Source organism: Pempheris klunzingeri, chromosome 10 (genome assembly GCF_042242105.1).
Source record: "Pempheris klunzingeri isolate RE-2024b chromosome 10, fPemKlu1.hap1, whole genome shotgun sequence".
In the NCBI taxonomy this organism is placed as follows: Eukaryota; Metazoa; Chordata; class Actinopteri; order Acropomatiformes; family Pempheridae; genus Pempheris; species Pempheris klunzingeri.
Genome location: NC_092021.1, coordinates 756,651 through 773,707, shown reverse-complemented (window position 1 = coordinate 773,707; position 17,057 = coordinate 756,651). Strand labels below are relative to the sequence as shown.

General features: G+C 47.2%; 1 protein-coding gene across 1 annotated transcript in view; it reads right to left on the bottom strand.

Annotated features, from left to right (window-relative positions):
* Positions 1 to 16,732, bottom strand: part of plcl1 (phospholipase C like 1) — a 62,114-nt gene extending 45,382 nt beyond the window's left edge. Inside the window, exon 1 of the mRNA XM_070838682.1 lies at positions 16,550 to 16,732. Coding sequence (XP_070694783.1) covers positions 16,550 to 16,732 — 183 coding nt within the window. The remainder of the gene's footprint in view (positions 1 to 16,549) is intronic.
* Between the last annotated feature and the right edge of the window lie 325 nt (positions 16,733 to 17,057).

Here is a 17,057-nt window from a genome sequence, read left to right as displayed (position 1 = left end):
AGAGAAGCCATTATTTTTCCCCTCTCAGTAGCCAAGGAAACCAACCAAAGATGTCCTCATTCAAGGTTACAGGTCACGGGTGACGTACAGGAAACGGCTGCAGAGAGGCTGAGGAGAGAGAGTTGACTTCACCGTTTAAGCTGGAGCGATACAACAGAGTGTGACAAAGAAAGAGGAGTGGCTGGGTGCTCCGGATGACCAGGTTTTTATGGCTCGTACGAGATGCGTCCGCTCTGCCCAGCACGTCTGGGAGCACAGTGACCTCACCATCACAACGATATGTGCAGCACTGAGCACAGCAACTGGGCTGAACTAGTCCTGCTGTTCACACACAGCACCCAAATGTGTGTTCTGGGCCCCTCGTTGGATCCAGATGTGACTTGACTCAGCTGTAAAACGTAAAAACATCCCAGAGAACATTAGAGAAATGTCCCATTTAACCCCTTGTGGTATCAAGTCATGAGCAGACACAATAAAGACTTCAAACCTTTGGTTGGTTGGTTGTCAGGACATTCAGTCATTTTGAGAACTGATTCATCATTTATGAAGCAAAAATACCAAACTTCTGCACTGTTGGGCTTTGCTGCTTTTCTCTGTTTGTATCATTCTAAACTGAATAAGCTTGAGTTTTGGACTATTTTCTGGGCAAAATGAGACGAGATGATCTTCATTTTTGACATTTAAACTGAGTAAACAATTACTCGTTAGTTGCAGCTCTATGGAGGTCAATGGAAATCTGAAGCTCAAGGCATCAAAAATCCCATTTGAAAAAGCAGAGCCCCCTTCCCTCGCAGCGTCCCCACTGGGGACCGTTCTCATTAAAACTATTTTCTGCTGAGGAAATAGCTCCAATTTAAAGTCCTCACAGCGAGATGTGGATTCTCCTGAGCAGCTCAGGCATTCTTTCCAGAAACAGAGTTGCTGTTTTCAAATGTGGCCGAACTCACAAAAGAAACAACCGGCTTTGAAAGCGAGCTCAGAGCGTTGTTCTCTGCTGCCACAATCACTTTACTCTGCTCTGCGCTCACATTTTCTCTTCCTTCTTCTTCTAAAGTCTGTTTCAATTCCTTTCAAACTTGGAAACTCCCTCTTGCGCATGTATGAATGTCGCAGTATAAATAAACGTGCTCCGCCTTGAACAGGTTCCACTGTGACTGCAGCTTATTTCTGTGATGAGTGTGAGCCGACCTCTGACCCGGCTCTCACCACTGGCAGCTCTCCAACACGGAGCTCCTACGAAGCCACTTTGGTGCCTTTTTGGCACATTACAGGGCCCAGGGTTTGTTTTTGTTAGCAGGTGGGAATGTCTCTGCTATTTTGTACATGTTCATTCATCTCGTGCTCCAGTGGGACCGAGGTTTACTCACTGTCTTTCTTATTGTCTGATTCCGTCCTGGATCAGCCAGTGAGGAGAAGGAAACTCTCCATTAACGTCTTGCTCCCCAGACAGTTTGACCGGCTCCTCTTACTGATGTTGTTTAAACTTTCAGGAATTTCATCAGGTCAAGAGGACAAACTTCACCACAATCTGGTCACATGACCCCCAACACAAAAGCATTCTGGGTAAAACTCCTTATGTAAGATGAGCATAGAGAGGCTAGGCTCTAGGCCTAGGCCGAGTGTGAACTCTCCATATAATGTAGATGATGTCACCGGCTGCATACCATGTGGAAAGCTTTCATAAAGAATTCAGTGGAAGTTTTATATAGAAATTATATAAATCATGCAACATAAGCTGAGAGGGAAATGGCAAATTCTTGTACAGGATGTCATAAGTGGAGAATTAAGGTCAACAGAAAACAGCAGAACGTCCCACAGCCTCGTCACACCGACAATGTAAGTCCAGCTCGTTACTCTTAGGACGTCCTGTCCAAAATGTTGTCTTCCCCTGTTGAGTATCTGCCATCTACAACCTGCTCACAGTCAATCTGTGGACAAAGAGCTGGTTCCCTCGGGGTTAACCCATTGTCAACCCTAGACCATTACTGGTGCTCATTACAAGACTTTTGTAAAAGAAATTCAATGTTGTGGTGAAAATCAGGGTCAGTGAAGTCACCATAGATGGTTTCTTGCCGGTCTGTCATGTAGCCTGATTGTGGCTGATTGGCTTGGAGAGATCTGGTAGTTCTACTGCCTCATGGTGAGGGAAGGGGGGGCATTCTGAACTCCCACTTAAGTTACCAAATATGGTCCCTCACCCGATAAAGGGTAAAGCTTTACTTTAGGCTAAAAGGATGAGACCAGTGTGGTTTTTCACATTGTCAATTAATCCCATGAAAAGATCAGAAGCAACAGTGCATTAGTCTGTCTCTTAATGCCTCTCAACCTCTCTACCCCGTCTGTGGCTCTCAGCCCAGAGTCTGTTTGTTCCTGCTGAAGACGTAAAAAACAGATCACAAATACATCATGTCACTTTTTCAAGAGAGGTTAAGCCGGTTACCGTTCGCCAGACTGGGGTCTGACGGGACTATTTTCAGCTGAGGATTAATACACATTTGGTGCACTGTGAGCGCTGTTCATAAGGTCACAGTTCATCACTACACCACATGATTCTCCCCTTAAATACATATAGTACATAGTAATTCTGATTCTCCCCTTAAATACATATAGTACATAGTAATTCTGATTCTCCCCTTAAATACATATAGTACATAGTAATTCTGATTCTCCCCTTAAATACATATAGTACATAGTAATTCTGATTCTCCCCTTAAATACATATAGTACATAGTAATTCTGATTCTCCCCTTAAATACATATAGTACATAGTAATTCTGATTCTGATTCTGATTCTGATTAAATGTATGGACGTCTTCTCAAAACACCAAAACACGTGTTTGAGGAGTAGAGGAGTGTGTGTGTGTGTGTGTGTGTGTGTGTGTGTGTGTCTGTGTGTGTGTGTCTGTGTGTCTGTGTGTGTGTGTCTGTGTCTCTGTGTGTGTGTGTGTGTGTCTGTGTCTCTGTGAGTGTGTGTGTGTCTGTGTGTGTGTGTGTGTGTGTGTGTGTGTGTGTCTGTGTCTCTGTGAGTGTGTGTGTGTGTGTGTGTGTGTGTGTGTCTGTGTCTCTGTGTGTCTGTGTGTGTGTGTGTGTGTGTCTGTGTGTGTGTGTGTGTGTGTGTGTCTGTGTCTCTGTGTGTCTGTGTGTGTGTGTGTGTGTGTGTGTGTGTGTGTGTGTGTGTCTGTGTCTCTGTGAGTGTGTGTGTGTGTGTCTGTGTCTCTGTGTGTCTGTGTGTGTGTGTGTGTGTCTGTGTCTCTGTGAGTGTGTGTGTGTGTGTGTGTGTGTCTGTGTCTCTGTGAGTGTGTGTGTGTGTGTGTGTCTGTGTCTCTGTGTGTCTGTGTGTGTGTGTGTGTCTGTGTCTCTGTGTGTGTGTGTGTGTGTGTGTGTGTGTCTGTGTCTGTGTCTCTGTGTGTCTGTGAGTGTGAGTGTGTCTGTGTCTGTGTCTGTGTGTGTGTGTGTGTGTGTGTGTGTGTCTGTGTCTGTGTGTCTGTGAGTGTGTCTGTGTCTGTGTCTGTGTCTGTGTGTGTGTGTGTGTCTGTCTGTGTGTCTGTGTGTGTGTGTGTGTCTGTGTGTGTGTGTGGTTCTGTGTGTGTGTGTGTGTGTGTGTGTGTGTGTCTGTGTGTGTGTGTGTGTGTGTGTGTGTGTGTGTGTGGTTCTGTGTGTGGTTCTGTGTGTGTGTGTGTGTGTGGTTCTGTGTGTGTGTGTGTGTGTGTGTGTGGTTCTGTGTGTGTGTGTGTGTGTGTGTGTGGTTCTGTGTGTGTGTGTGTGTAGTTCCTCATTAAGCCCAGACAGACTGATGTCCTGTTCACCGTCACTCACTCCTTCACTCATGAACAGTTTCCTCTGATAAACGCTGGACTGGACATTTTGAATCATCATCATCATCATCATCATTGTCTGCCGTCGCTAACAGGTGCACTGACACGTGAATGCTGACATCTATCAAAGGCGAAGCAGGGCATTATGTTTTCCATTTCAGGCCGTGTATAGGAGTTACATCTGAAGACAAATGAAACGTAAAAGTAACTGTGGTGAAGGAGGCAGAGACAGAATGATGTTGGATGCAGCCTGAAGTGAGAACATCACAGGGATGAAGAGTTTCTCCGATGAACACTGGATTGTAGGCAGACAAAAACAAAGAGGGTCAACAGTGGGAAATAACAACACTAGCAATAAAGCCGCTGTTATTTTGTGTAGGGTCAATAAATTGCTGTGGGAGGATGCACATGTGCTGTGTTGCTTCTTTTGAGTGTCTATTTCCAGTCTACCTTTCATTCTGCTTCTTCTGCCTCCACAAAATGATTCACAGTGATTTGTGCCTTCAAAAGCACCTGACTGTCCTTCTCCACTTGTGCCTCCACCACCCTCCACGTCATTATTGTTTTAGTCTTTGTCTTGTTCTCCAACTATTCATTCTGCGAGGCTGAATGATGTTGGTGACAGAGAGACCCACCATAAGGATGACAAAAGGGGGAGGGAGAAAGAAAGACTAACTCTGGAGGGCAGCTGGGTTCACGAGATCAGCTTCACCAGAGAATCTGCATTGGTGCTAGTGGAACCACAGAAGTTTAGACCAATCGGCATTAAGCTGAGGACGGGGTTTAGGTTTAGGTGAGACCACAGCGTGTTCTTGGAGGTGAGCACAGCAGCACAAACTAAACTAAACTACTAAACACCAGCTGAGTGCTAATTAGGAAGAAATAGAGGTAGAAACAAAGGCTGTAAGTCGTAACTAGTGATCTGCTGTAAACCTTCTAACTGACCATGTTTCTCACCTGAGGGGGTGTGTGTGTGTGTGTGTCTGTGTGTGTGTGTGTGTGTGTGTGTGTGTGTGTGTGTGCAGACCTGTTAATGTCTGTTAGTGGGAGTGACAGGCTGAGGATCAGCTCAGGTGTGTGGGTGGGGGGGGGTATGTGAAGGTGTTAGTAACCGTGTGCTGATATTCATGATGTAACGTTTCATGATTTCCACTGAACATGTGCACCAGTGGTTTTCAGCTGGTCCACTTGTCTATTCAGGTGCATCATTATTTGGGATCAAACTTAGCATACAGATTGAAACAGTCTCTGTCAACAAGGTAACTAAATCTGGCAGCATGTTTCCCTCAATGCCAAACTCTTGCTTTAGTTTTCTGCAGCCCATGTGCTGATTGTAGGAGCTGTCAAAGAGCTGATCTCACAAGCAATCTGTACACTAATGAGTGGTGATTTGGTAACCATGGAAACACGTGCATCAGTACATGAATGAGGGGATTTTGCACTCGTAAGAAGGAGGATTTAGAAGAGAGGTGTTGTGTCCTCTCTTGTGTACCTATGATACCTTAACAACAGCGGAGGAAGTGGGACAGGTGAGCACACAAACCCAGGGTTCATTAACCATGAAGCTTGGGGCTAATAAGGCTGTTTGCTCAAATCATTGTAGTGCAAACAGCTGTAAAATAGTGAGGACATACACACTGGTCACTGTCAAAGCCTGCCTGCTTGTGAGTCGGCTGCCGTTGATTCTAATGATTCAGGGGCCGGGATTCTTTGGGAATCTCACGATTCGTTCACTCATTCATTAATGCTCCACTGAAAAGCCATTGTTTACTGAATACACAGAAAGGCAGCCACTATTTTCAGGCCCCTGGTCCAGTGACGCAGAGCGCTCTGCTGTGCTGTTATCAAAGTCAACAACGACATCCAAAAATCTATTTCTGTTCCACTCCATGGAAGCTGTGGTTCTACCGCCACACCTTCACTGTTTCGGTTCGCTCTCACTACCCCATCAACATGGAGATTTTCAGCTGCAGCAGGCAGCTGTTTGCAGTGAAAAGCTCTGAAAAGCTACTGTGCACCAGCTGCTCGGCAGCAAACAGCTGACAGACACTGTTTTGTGACTGGCTGGTGGACATAGTAGAGCTTTTAGCAGCTAAAGAGCCACAGATTTCCCTGCGGAGGTGAAGGAGGGCGACTTCAGCCTCCAAATACCTGCTGGACGTTTAACAATCAGCTTAAAAGGTGATAATCAGTGAAATGTAACTAATTACAGTTGCTCAAGTACCGTGCCTGTGTCCAAATGTGACGTACCTGTCCATCTCATGCTACTGTGAACTTCTACTCCACCACGTTTGTCCAACAGTGTCTGTTAGAAATGAAACTACCCAACAGCAAACAGGTACAGCTGAAATCATTCAAAATCAATCTGTCAAATTGGCACCCTTTTTCCTAATTTTTAGGGCTCTTTCCATTTAAAACACTTTATGGTTGCAGCTGGTTTTCATTGGAATTATTGTGAAAAAGGTGTTTTGTAGTAACGCTGCTGGTTGGACTGTTGGCTGGACACAACGAGCACTATGAAGGAGTCACTTGGCCATTTCTCACCATAATCAGCAGTAACAGAGCACAGAGAACTTTTACTTCACTACTTTAAGTGCATGTTCTCATGTCAGGACTTCTACTTGCAACTGTAGTATTTTTACATTGTGGTATTTGTACTTTTACTTCAGTAAAGGATCTAAATACTTTCCCCACTCGTGGGCTGGAGGTGGGGGGGGTTTCAAAGGGATCTCCGCTGGTCCCAGTGAAGTCACAGCAGCCGACTCTGGCAGCCACACAGCATTCCTCCACTGTGAAAGAGCTGAAACATGCCCTTCACACAAAGACATGGGCACACACACACACACACACTTAGAAACATGCCTGTGTTAGTGACTCACTGACAAGACGTCCACTCAAACACAAGCTCATAGCTACCTTAACTGTGTGTATTCTACAACAAGACTTTCATTATGTGCATGGCTACAGACGAACACACACACACACACACACCTAACTCGGCTCAATTTTCTGGTGGATCAGGACACACCCATTGGCTTTACACACCGACAGTCAGCTGCAGTGGATGCACAGAAAACAGAAAGACAGGAAGGACAAGCTGCATCTGCTTTCAGATTTGTTTTTTGCTAGTTTAGTGTGAACAGGTGTCCAAATAACCACATTTATCGCTGAAGCACCCCTTTATTCCAAGACAAATGAAACTAGTCCACCTGAATGAGCTGGTCTGAGGCCAGTTCTAGTTCAACTGTGGTCACCACGAAGAAAAGTCAAGCCCGCACATTATGATAACATCATTAGTGACATTCCTGCACTGCTGGCAAAACAGAGCCAGAGAGATAAAAGTGCCTCACTGTCCACACTGTGTGAGAAAACCTGCACTTTTATCCTGTATCCAAATAAATATCTGACATTTGTAGCAAACCAAACCGCTGGAAAATCAGTGGAAAATGAGTGAGTTATGATGGTTTTCATTGCGCCCCTGAACCAATGTGACGGTCGCCATGACGCACGACGGCGAGCGGCCGCTGTGCTGCCGAGCCTGGAGCAGCGTCTGTTTAAAGGAAGACGTGGATTCGCTTCACTGTGCACCGATACGTCAGCAAACACCTGCAACATGTAGCCGAGAAGCTAAGGAAGGTCGCTGGGAGAGACTCTAGACTGAAGCTGAAGACAGCAAGACAACCCAACATGCAGTCTCTTTTCTTGGTGCTTCATTTTCTGCAACCTGTCCAACTATATTCAGCATCCCAGACCCCCCAGCCCCCAAAACATACCTTCTCCTTTCCTCATTTCCCACATTGTTCCAAGAGAAAACTCAAAAGGACCAAGGGTGATATAAAGACACGACAGCTGTGCGATTGTGAAAAGTGTGTGTGTGTGTGTGTGTGTGTGTGTGTGTGTGTGTGTGTGTGCAGGATGAGGGGGGGGTGGGGGGTTTAAACAGAGAGTCATTTGTACATATTAACAGCTTGCACTCCTGTCTGTCTTTGCCACAGTCACCCTGGAAGCCACTCAGCTTTGAACTACTTTGTGTTTTCAGTCATTCAAATCTGAAATCCCCTTTATGCTCTGGTGTTTTAATTCCAGCACTGGAAACCTGTCGCCCCGGGAGTGAAGGTCACAGTTTAATTCTCACATCCCTCACATTAACTCTAATGACAGACATGAAAACTCTCTCTCTCTCTGTGTCTCTCTCTCTCTCTCTGTCTCTCTGTCTCTCTCTCTCTCTGTCTCTCTCTCTCTCTCTCTGTCTCTCTCTCTCTCTGTCTCTCTCTCTCTCTCTGTCCTATAGCAGTCAGATGGCCTCTCTTATACTAGAGTATAAACTTTGAATAACACAGTAATGTCACTGCTCACCATTTGAAAAAGGTCGAAAACAGCAAACATCAGTTTGGAGCTGAATACTGCAGCTTGTTAGCTAGCCCACATTTTGCACATTCTGCTTAAAAACTTCACTGCAAAGGTCAGATGTATTGAATTTGAAAGCTAAACGGTGCAGCCGCTAACACCATGTGTCTGCCCCTACTGGCTCGGCTGTGAGCCTAAAACCTGGAGACATTTCACTTCCTTCCAATTACAAAAGAACACGATTGAAAACATTTCAGAATCATTTTTGCCCAACAAAGGGCTCTTTGTGATTTCAGCTGAACCTTCAGAGAGAAGAAAGCAGGCGTGCCAGTGACCATCTGCTCCGGCGCCTCATCCCTACCGCTGTCACTCCTCAACTCGAAATTGATCAAATTTACATTAAATCACAGGTTTCACAAATAGTGAGTGCAGATTGGAGAAACCAGCCGCGACACTGGACGGTCCTTTTTCCACAAACATCTGAGTTCCAGCCAGAATCGATGAATTAAATATGAAAGTGCTGATAAGATTTCTTACAGGCCTTGGCTGGTCTTTAACATGAAAGTGAGGTGATGGGTGTAATCAGCCAGTCACACTGAGCAAACGTCTCACACACTGGCTGCTACTTGTGTGTCAGTGCAAAGCCAGCGGAGGAACACGTGTTTGTCACTTTCCATCTGCACTTGTTTCCAGGGTTTAAATGAACCTGGTATCAGGGGCATGAGCAGAAGAACCGTCTAATACGAATGAATCTATTACAAGTTAAAATTCTAAAGCCACAAGCCAATTTTCAAATCTAACATGTCTCAACAGTGGCACTGAAAAGACAATATGGCAGACAGCAAAGCACAATATTAGGTCCCCAGAGATGTGACACGCTCAAGCAACGCTCTCTGTAGTCTATTTGACATCAGTTTCACCATCCTCCTCCTTATCTGTGAGGGTCTGAGCAGACCAAACACTACATATTGTTCAAAGAAAGCACCTGAAAGCTCTAAAGATGGGTTTACTGAAGAACTGAGTAACTTCATGTCAGCTACAGTGCGCTCTGATTTGAAGATGACGTCAGAAACACTTTACTGATGTAGTTTCACCTCAGTGCTCTGCAGGGACGACGTTACATTCGACACAAGCCTGAGGATGATACCCTCTGATGGGCAGGCGATCAGGACAGCAGCCCAACAAACCCAGTCCACACCTGTGAATGTTGTTGTCCCACACTCCTCCACACACGTCAAACAAGTTCCCAGCAAGCTTCCACGTCCAAAAACAACATCTGCAGCCCAGTTCAGTGGTGGAGTTCATCCAACACTGACTAGGTCTGTCTGGTGAAACTACTGGAGCCACGTTACAGGTATTCCTGTGTCACCAGATATATTGAAAATGTGAAGAATTATATTGAAAATCTTGAATCTTTTTTGGGGGAGGAGGGTGGGGGGGTCATTAATATTTAGTTTAAAAATCCAATAATCAAATATGGACCAAACAATCTCAACACAGCACAAGTTCTTGTTACTTATCAGCTGACGTAAACAGCAATGCTGATATATCTGCAGCACGGTAGTGGGGGGGGGGTGGGGGGGGGGGGTGGGGGGGGGGGGGTCAGCACTGTTGCCCCACAGTAAGAGGGTTCCAGGACTGAATCCAGGTTCTCCGACTTCCTGCCACAGTCTGTAGGTGTGAGTGTGAGTGTGAGTGGTTGTCTGTGTCTGTGATCCAGGGTGTGCCCCGCCCAAAGGCAGCTGAGATTGGCTCCAGCCCCCCCCGATGGATAAGCGGTTCAGACAATGGATGGGTGTTTAACTATGAGCAACAGTGATTAATAGATGATATGAGAGCAGTGTTGTGTGGTGCTGACACTAAAACAGTGGTTGTTTTAATATAATGTTTTAATGTAATATAATCTAACATCTGATGCTGCTCATGTGGGGATTCTTCAATCCTTCATGTTGAATTCCTGAATCGTTGGTCTCTCTCTAATTAAAGAGTTTGGTCTAGACCTGCTCTTTATGGAAAGAGTCTGGAGATAACACTGTTGTGAAGTGGCGCTATATAAATAAAGATTGATTGATTGATTGATTGATTGATTGAACAGAGGAGGGGGCAGGAAGACCTTAGAGGTGATGCTAACACGTCCCCCAGTGAATGCTGCCTTTGGACTGTGGTGCTGTGTGTCGGTGCTTCGGTCACTTTCAAGGCTGCACTTTGTTGTGTTTTTCCACGGTGAGGTGTTTAGAGCTACATGTGCTCGGCCCACACACACACACACACACACACACACACACACACACACACACACACACACACACACACACACACACACACACACACACACACACACACACACACACACACACACACACACACACACACACACACACACACACACACACACACACACACACACACACACACTCCTGACCAGCAGCTGTGGTGAGGTGGTGATGGTGTGTGTTCTCCCAGAGAGACGTGGCACCAGTAGCAGAGTGATACTGGCAGACAGAGGGCCCTCAGTCGCCCTAATTACTCTGCATGCACACACACACACACACACACACACACACACACACACAGGGAACACATTGTCATTACTGTTGACCAGTTTCCAGGAGTCTGTTGTAGGAGAAGCATTGTTCCCCCCTCAGTGCAGCAGGAGGGAGACAGAGAATTAGAACGAATGGAACACAGTGTGAATAATAAAAAACATGAGAAAATATCAAAGTGCTACTGAAGGAAGGAAGGAGGGAAAAACAGGGGTTGGAAAAGAGACAGACCAAAGAGAACAGAGAGTAAAGAGGCAGAGCGGGATAAGAACCCCACATGGCACTGTGGGGAAGAATAAACTCAGCTACTCATATCACACACAAACAGGCCCCACTGCAGCCTCCATGGGAAACTCCATGACTTCTCCATGATGGGGGGGGGCACATCTGTGCACCTGACGGTTTGTTAAAGTGTTCCTCAGCTCACCGACATCCTGTCCTACAGTCCAGCTAAACGGGTGTCGCTCAGTGCACTGAAACACCTCCTGGATGGAGTGCCGTGCACACCGGAGGAGCCCCCACCGTGTTTCCCTTCTGTGGTCAGTGCTGAAGCTGAGTGCTGCGGTCTGGACTGTAGTTAGTATGGATGTGTGACAGTATCTTGAAAAGCAGCCACTGAACTTCAGACGTTGGTCTGAGGTCCGAGAACACTGGTGATCTCATCAGCGTCTGACTTCATACTAATACAACAGTGATGGACTGGAACTGAGTACATTTACTTAAGTACAAATTTGAGGCACTGAGACTTTGAAGGAGGCAGGATGATCTTCTGATGAAAACTCTGTGGTTCTCACAGGACAGCGACACCACAACCATCTTATAGACCATCATGCCTTGCTGCCACTGCTTCTACTGCTGCTAATAATGACCATCTATAACAACAACAGGACATTTTACTGCAACATGAAGACTACAGTATGCTGATAATGTTCACAGTGCCTTAGTTCAGCAGCACCCTGATAAACAGGATGTGGTAAACATCAGCGTGTTCCTATTGCATGCCCCAGTGACCTTATGATATTGCTGTTAAGAGACTCAAGAGAAGGATTTAGATAATCCCACATAATTCATTGATTCCCACTTTAAATTCTCCAATATCCTGGATGACCACCGGACCCCCGCAGTAATTCACACGCAGTCTGGCGGCCAAAGTCGGATGCATCAAGGTTCTGCTGTCCGAAGACAACAGCCAGAGAGATGGAGGGCGGCGGTGTCCTTCAGCGCTCTCACAGCGAGCAGTCAGGCAGCACACAGAACTGTCAGAGGCACGTCCAACCGTGGCCTCTCCTGAGCCTCATCCTGGAAAGCCTGTGTGTGTGTGTGTGTGTGTGTGTGCTTTCACTCACTTGTGTACGGGCTACACTGCTAATCCCACACAGGCCTGACTGGCGTGTCTGCTGCTGTTTGCCTTCTGGCCTGTTACACAGTAATGCTGTCAGCTAATTGCTGATGGTCTGCTGGGGAAAATTAATATAACAGCCTGAGCATAATGTGTTTAACTTGATTGAGATTAACGTCCCTTTAACTCACTCTCAGTACGGGATGAAGCAGCTCATCCGGGTGACTGCGGCCTGAATAACAAGGCATGAATGAGGGAAAAGCAGCCTGAGTGATGGGGAGAGCTGTCAGCAGCTGCACATTTTTTGTTTAGTTTGGGCCTTTTTCAGGGTGATAAGTTCTTCTATTAAAATGGGAAACCTTCCCTAGTCCTTCTGCTGTGGCCTCAAACACACACACACACACACACACACACACACACACACACACACACACACACACACACAGTACTCTGTTGGACGGATCCTCTCACTTTCACAAGTTCATTTGTTTTAGCGGCAGAGAAAACGGACGTTTGAAGTCACGATTAGCTGTTGTGTTTCGCTGCACTCTTCTCTATCTCGGCTCTTCTCCAGGGTCCTGCACCCTTCAGAAGTACTAACGGCTTCTCTCTAAAGCCAGCCAAACACATCGAATTATTTTCTTATTAGAGATGGAGGAGGGAAGAGTTATTTCTGGCACTGAGAGTCAAGAGGTGACCGGCCAGTGGAGCATTTAAGGGTTGGATAAACCATCAGAGCAAAGGATCAGTAAAATCTGCTTCTTCTCTCTGCCTCATGTTGAACCATCTCTCTCTCTCTCCCCCCTCATTTCCTGTCTGCCTCTAAAAACTAGAATTCAACACCAAAAACAGCTCTTCCTTAGCTTGAGCACCGTGTGACTGTCAGACCGCCGGCACTGGCTTTTAAATGGTTCATTTAGCTTCTGACTTTGGAGGATTTTCTCAGCTCACATTCAAAATCACCGACTAGAGCAACAATTAAAGATTGTTTTTAATTATAATTAGATCATTATTAGTTAACTTGGATCATTTAGTCTGACGTGTGAAAAGAATTAAAAGAGTAATGTGTTAAATTTGATTGTTTTGTCTCTTTAACACCGAAAACCAAAAGTCATTCAATTTACTGTCATACAAGACAAGAAAACAGCAAATTGTCCCATATGAGAAGGTGGAGCCTTGAAAAGTGTGAACCAAAACAGCAGCAGCCTACAGACCTGTGCACATGAGACAGAAACGGTGGTGAAGAGCACTAAAAGTGGCTGTTTGGCTCGTAATCACAGGAGAACCACTCTTAACTTAAATGAACAGCTTAGTCTTTGACAGCACTAGTTTAAATTAATCCACATTCCAATTAGCACGGTTTCTTCCTGTATTTGCTGGTGTTTCTACACACATCTGGAGCAACGCTACGAATATTTCAAAACCCTCTGGAACCTGGAATATGATGCAGGTGTAAAACAGTGTGAGTATTTCACTCAGTGTGAACATCCTGAAGCGGACAGAGAGCGACCGTGGAGTGTGCTGCTGATGATGCTGTGAATTATCTGAACCATTACCTTCGTCCAATTACTGCCTCCGTGCAACAGTTCAGAGGTTTCACACTGAACAAGGACTGCCTTAATTGCCTGCATGTGTGTGTGTTTTAATTGGGTGAGCTGAATAAACAGGGTTGTGTGTGTGTGTGTGTGTGTGCAGAAGGTAACATGGTATGCGTGGGCGTCTCAGACACATGTGAGTGTGTGTTCCCGTAGTAATACGAGCTGTGCAGGCACTAACCTCGCCCTGTGCCTTCATTTCAGCTGGTAGCCTCAGACAAATTCCCCCCAAATGAGACAATAAGTCAGTGGGACGTGTGTTTGGGTCTCAGCTGGTAAAACCCTTGTTGTCACTGTGGTTGAGGTCTCAGTCAAGTCACCCTCCAGCTGCATGTGTGGAGGTGGACACTTGTAAAAGGGACAGAGGTTTCCAAATGTACAACTGCTGCATGTGTGCTTGTTGTCAAAGGGAAGAATTGTCTTGTACCAAAGCTCCCAGGATAAACTGTTTGAGTGAGCGTCGACTTCGTCAGGCAGTGTGGTGTTTCACAGTGGACATCAACCAACGCAGCATCTGAGAAGCTTCACAACACCCAGCAGAAAGATGAGCGTACGTCTGATAAGAGGAGCCCAGAGAGCTCTGAAGGAACGTTGTTGCACAGTGAAACACAGTCGTTTGCTTTCTTTTTTCTTTGTCTGTGTCACACACACCTCTTGGGACACCGCTGTTTGTTCGTCCCCTGGGTCATTGGCCCCCGGCACCTGGCATCACACAGGTCATGAACCACTACAAGCTATGATTAGTCGGGGATCACCTGTCCTCTGTCATCTCTCTCAGCCAATATGTGGCCACATAGTTCAGTGTGACCCACACAGAGATGTTGGCGAGGGCTGCAGCCACAGACTGTAGAACAGAAGTGGACTGTGACGTCACACGTTGGTTTTGAAGCCTCACGTTTGGCATTTAGGCTGTGGCCATCTTAGGTTTTGGAGCCAGTGGAGTCGCCCCCTGCTGGCCATCAGAAAGAAGGCCGGTTTAAGGCTCTTCACCTCACAGAGCTCGGCTGTAACCCTTTCTTATTTTCATCATCAGTTCATCTGACGACAACAGACAATCTTCTCAATCAACCAAATAACCCGACAGAACCCAAACATATCCAGAGTATAGAAACCGACAGTGAGCACTTCATCCTCACACCTCTGAAGCTGAGGTTTGGATCTTTTGCTTAAAAGTGACTGAAACGATGAGCTGATTACCTAAACAGCTGCAGACGACTGGACTGTGACAGTTATTGATAGGGACCCTGAACGGCCCGGCCCGGCCCGGCCCGTCACGGCCCGGCCCGGCTGACCGTGCCTGTCACTGACATCACTCCTCTCGCCTGTGTCCTTTCATCCACTTCCTCCCCAGCAGCAGTCACAGGACTCTCTGTTCAGCCGGGCCTTCCAGATGGGGCTCGCTGGGCCGGCCCGTATACAGAGCAGACGAGAGCCTGGCAAACCATCCCCCCCCCCCGTATCCAGACCGCTGACATGAAATATGGAGCGTGATGTTAGCCTCAGAGGTGAAACGGGCTGGAAGGTCGTAAACAGGAATCCTCCTCCTGGCTGATTCCTGCTCAGCTCAGTGACACAGTGAGACAGGTGACACATAACCTGACGTGGACAGGTGAGCGGATATGTTAGACATTAATGGTAATGATCCCCAAACATGATCCTCGCTCCCCCACCTTCTTCGTGGGGCTTGGTGACCTGCAACCTGAGCACAGGTGAGGGTGGAAAAGCAGGATGTGACGGTGATGTCAGGTCGGTCAGTAGGTCAGAGGTGTTAGGAGCTACAGACTACCATGTGCTGTACTTCTCTCTGTGTGTCTGCCAGTGTGGGACGGTTTGCTTTGATGTTTAAATCCATCCAATCAGGATGATTCTAGTTTCTGCTCCTTAATATTTCCACCCTGCTGTGACACTCCTGTTGACTTCACAGCTGGAGCTTCTTTCACCTGTGGATGTTATCTCAGCTTCTAAAACACAACTTTAAACCAGCGCTTCCCTTCCTGTTGGAAAGCAGGCAGTAGTTCAGGGCCCTCTGGCAGCTCTCAGGGGCCTAAACGTCTCAGATGGTGGAATTAAAACGACTCTTTGAGGCCCAACATGGTAAAATTGTACAACAGCAAAGATCATCCCATTGATCATGTGATGTCCCCTGTAAAGGGGGTGGGGGCTGAAGCTCCTAACATCAGATGGAACATCATACTAGCTGCTCCAACTGTAATGTGCTGCTCACACATTCAAGCATCAGTATGACAACATGTGCACAAGCACTCTTCATTCCTTAAGTAGGTCTTGTCCTTGTAGGGGGCTATTGTGATATCATCCTACTGCTACTTTTCCTAAAGTAAAGGATCTGAGAACTTCTTGGCTCAGTATTCCAGCCTTAAAAATGAATTACTGCTCATTGCTATGAGGGAGAACGAGTCCTGACGCAGCAGCAGCAGCAGCAGCGTTCAGTCACAGAGGAGCTCAGGAGCCACAGGTTTCTCTCCACGGTGCGCAGCTATCCCTTCATCTGGGAATGTGGTTCGACTGCTTTGACGCCAAAGTTGCAGGACAAAGACGGAGGAGGAGGAGGAGGAATGTGAAATTACGCACACGTGACGCCAAGAGATGGTCTGCTGCCATGTGCGCGTCGCCGCGGTGTGGGGGGGTCTGAGCCGTGGCCGTGAGGTGTGGACAGGGAGGGGTCAACACTTTGGGTTATTCCTCCTCCAGCTTCACTTGTTCAAGCTTCTCCTACAGAGATTTTCCACCAGTTGAAACATTTTACAGAAATATTGTGGCAAAGTGTCGTTTCGCACCGTTTGATACCCTGAAGCAGCGGGACCCCCCCTCCCCTCCCCCCTCAGGTGGGTTTCACAGGTAAAACGGAGCCAGGACATTTGTGCAAACACACCACGACGTCGGGTTCTTTACCTTAATGATGCTGCTCCTGCGAGGCGCTGCTTTCACCGAGTCCAGGAGGATGGTGTCGGTGTCCTGGCCCCCACCACCGGGGAGGACTACTCCGCTCCGCCGGCCGCGGGACGCTCTCGGCGGGATGCAGTCCGGCGCCCCGTCGCTGCAAAGCCCATCTCCGTATCCATCACGCTCAGACATGACGACGAGAGGGGGGCGGGTGTGTGTGGGTGGGGGGGGCTCGACTGGAAACACCGGGAGAGGATAATTAATCAAAGTCTGCGGCCCCGACCCGAATAAAGTTGGACTTGGCTGTGCTTTGGTTCCATTTACAAGAGAAACGGGCTCTCTGTCAGCCGGAGGGGAACCGGTCAGCCCAGTGTCATTAATCAAGACCGGACGGTCACAGTCACTGAGCACCGACTTCAGGCTGGAGTCTAAGCTGACATCCACAGCCCACCCCCGCCCCGCTGAAGCGCTCCGCTGAAATCAAAGCATCACACGCAGCACAGCAGCCACTTGGATG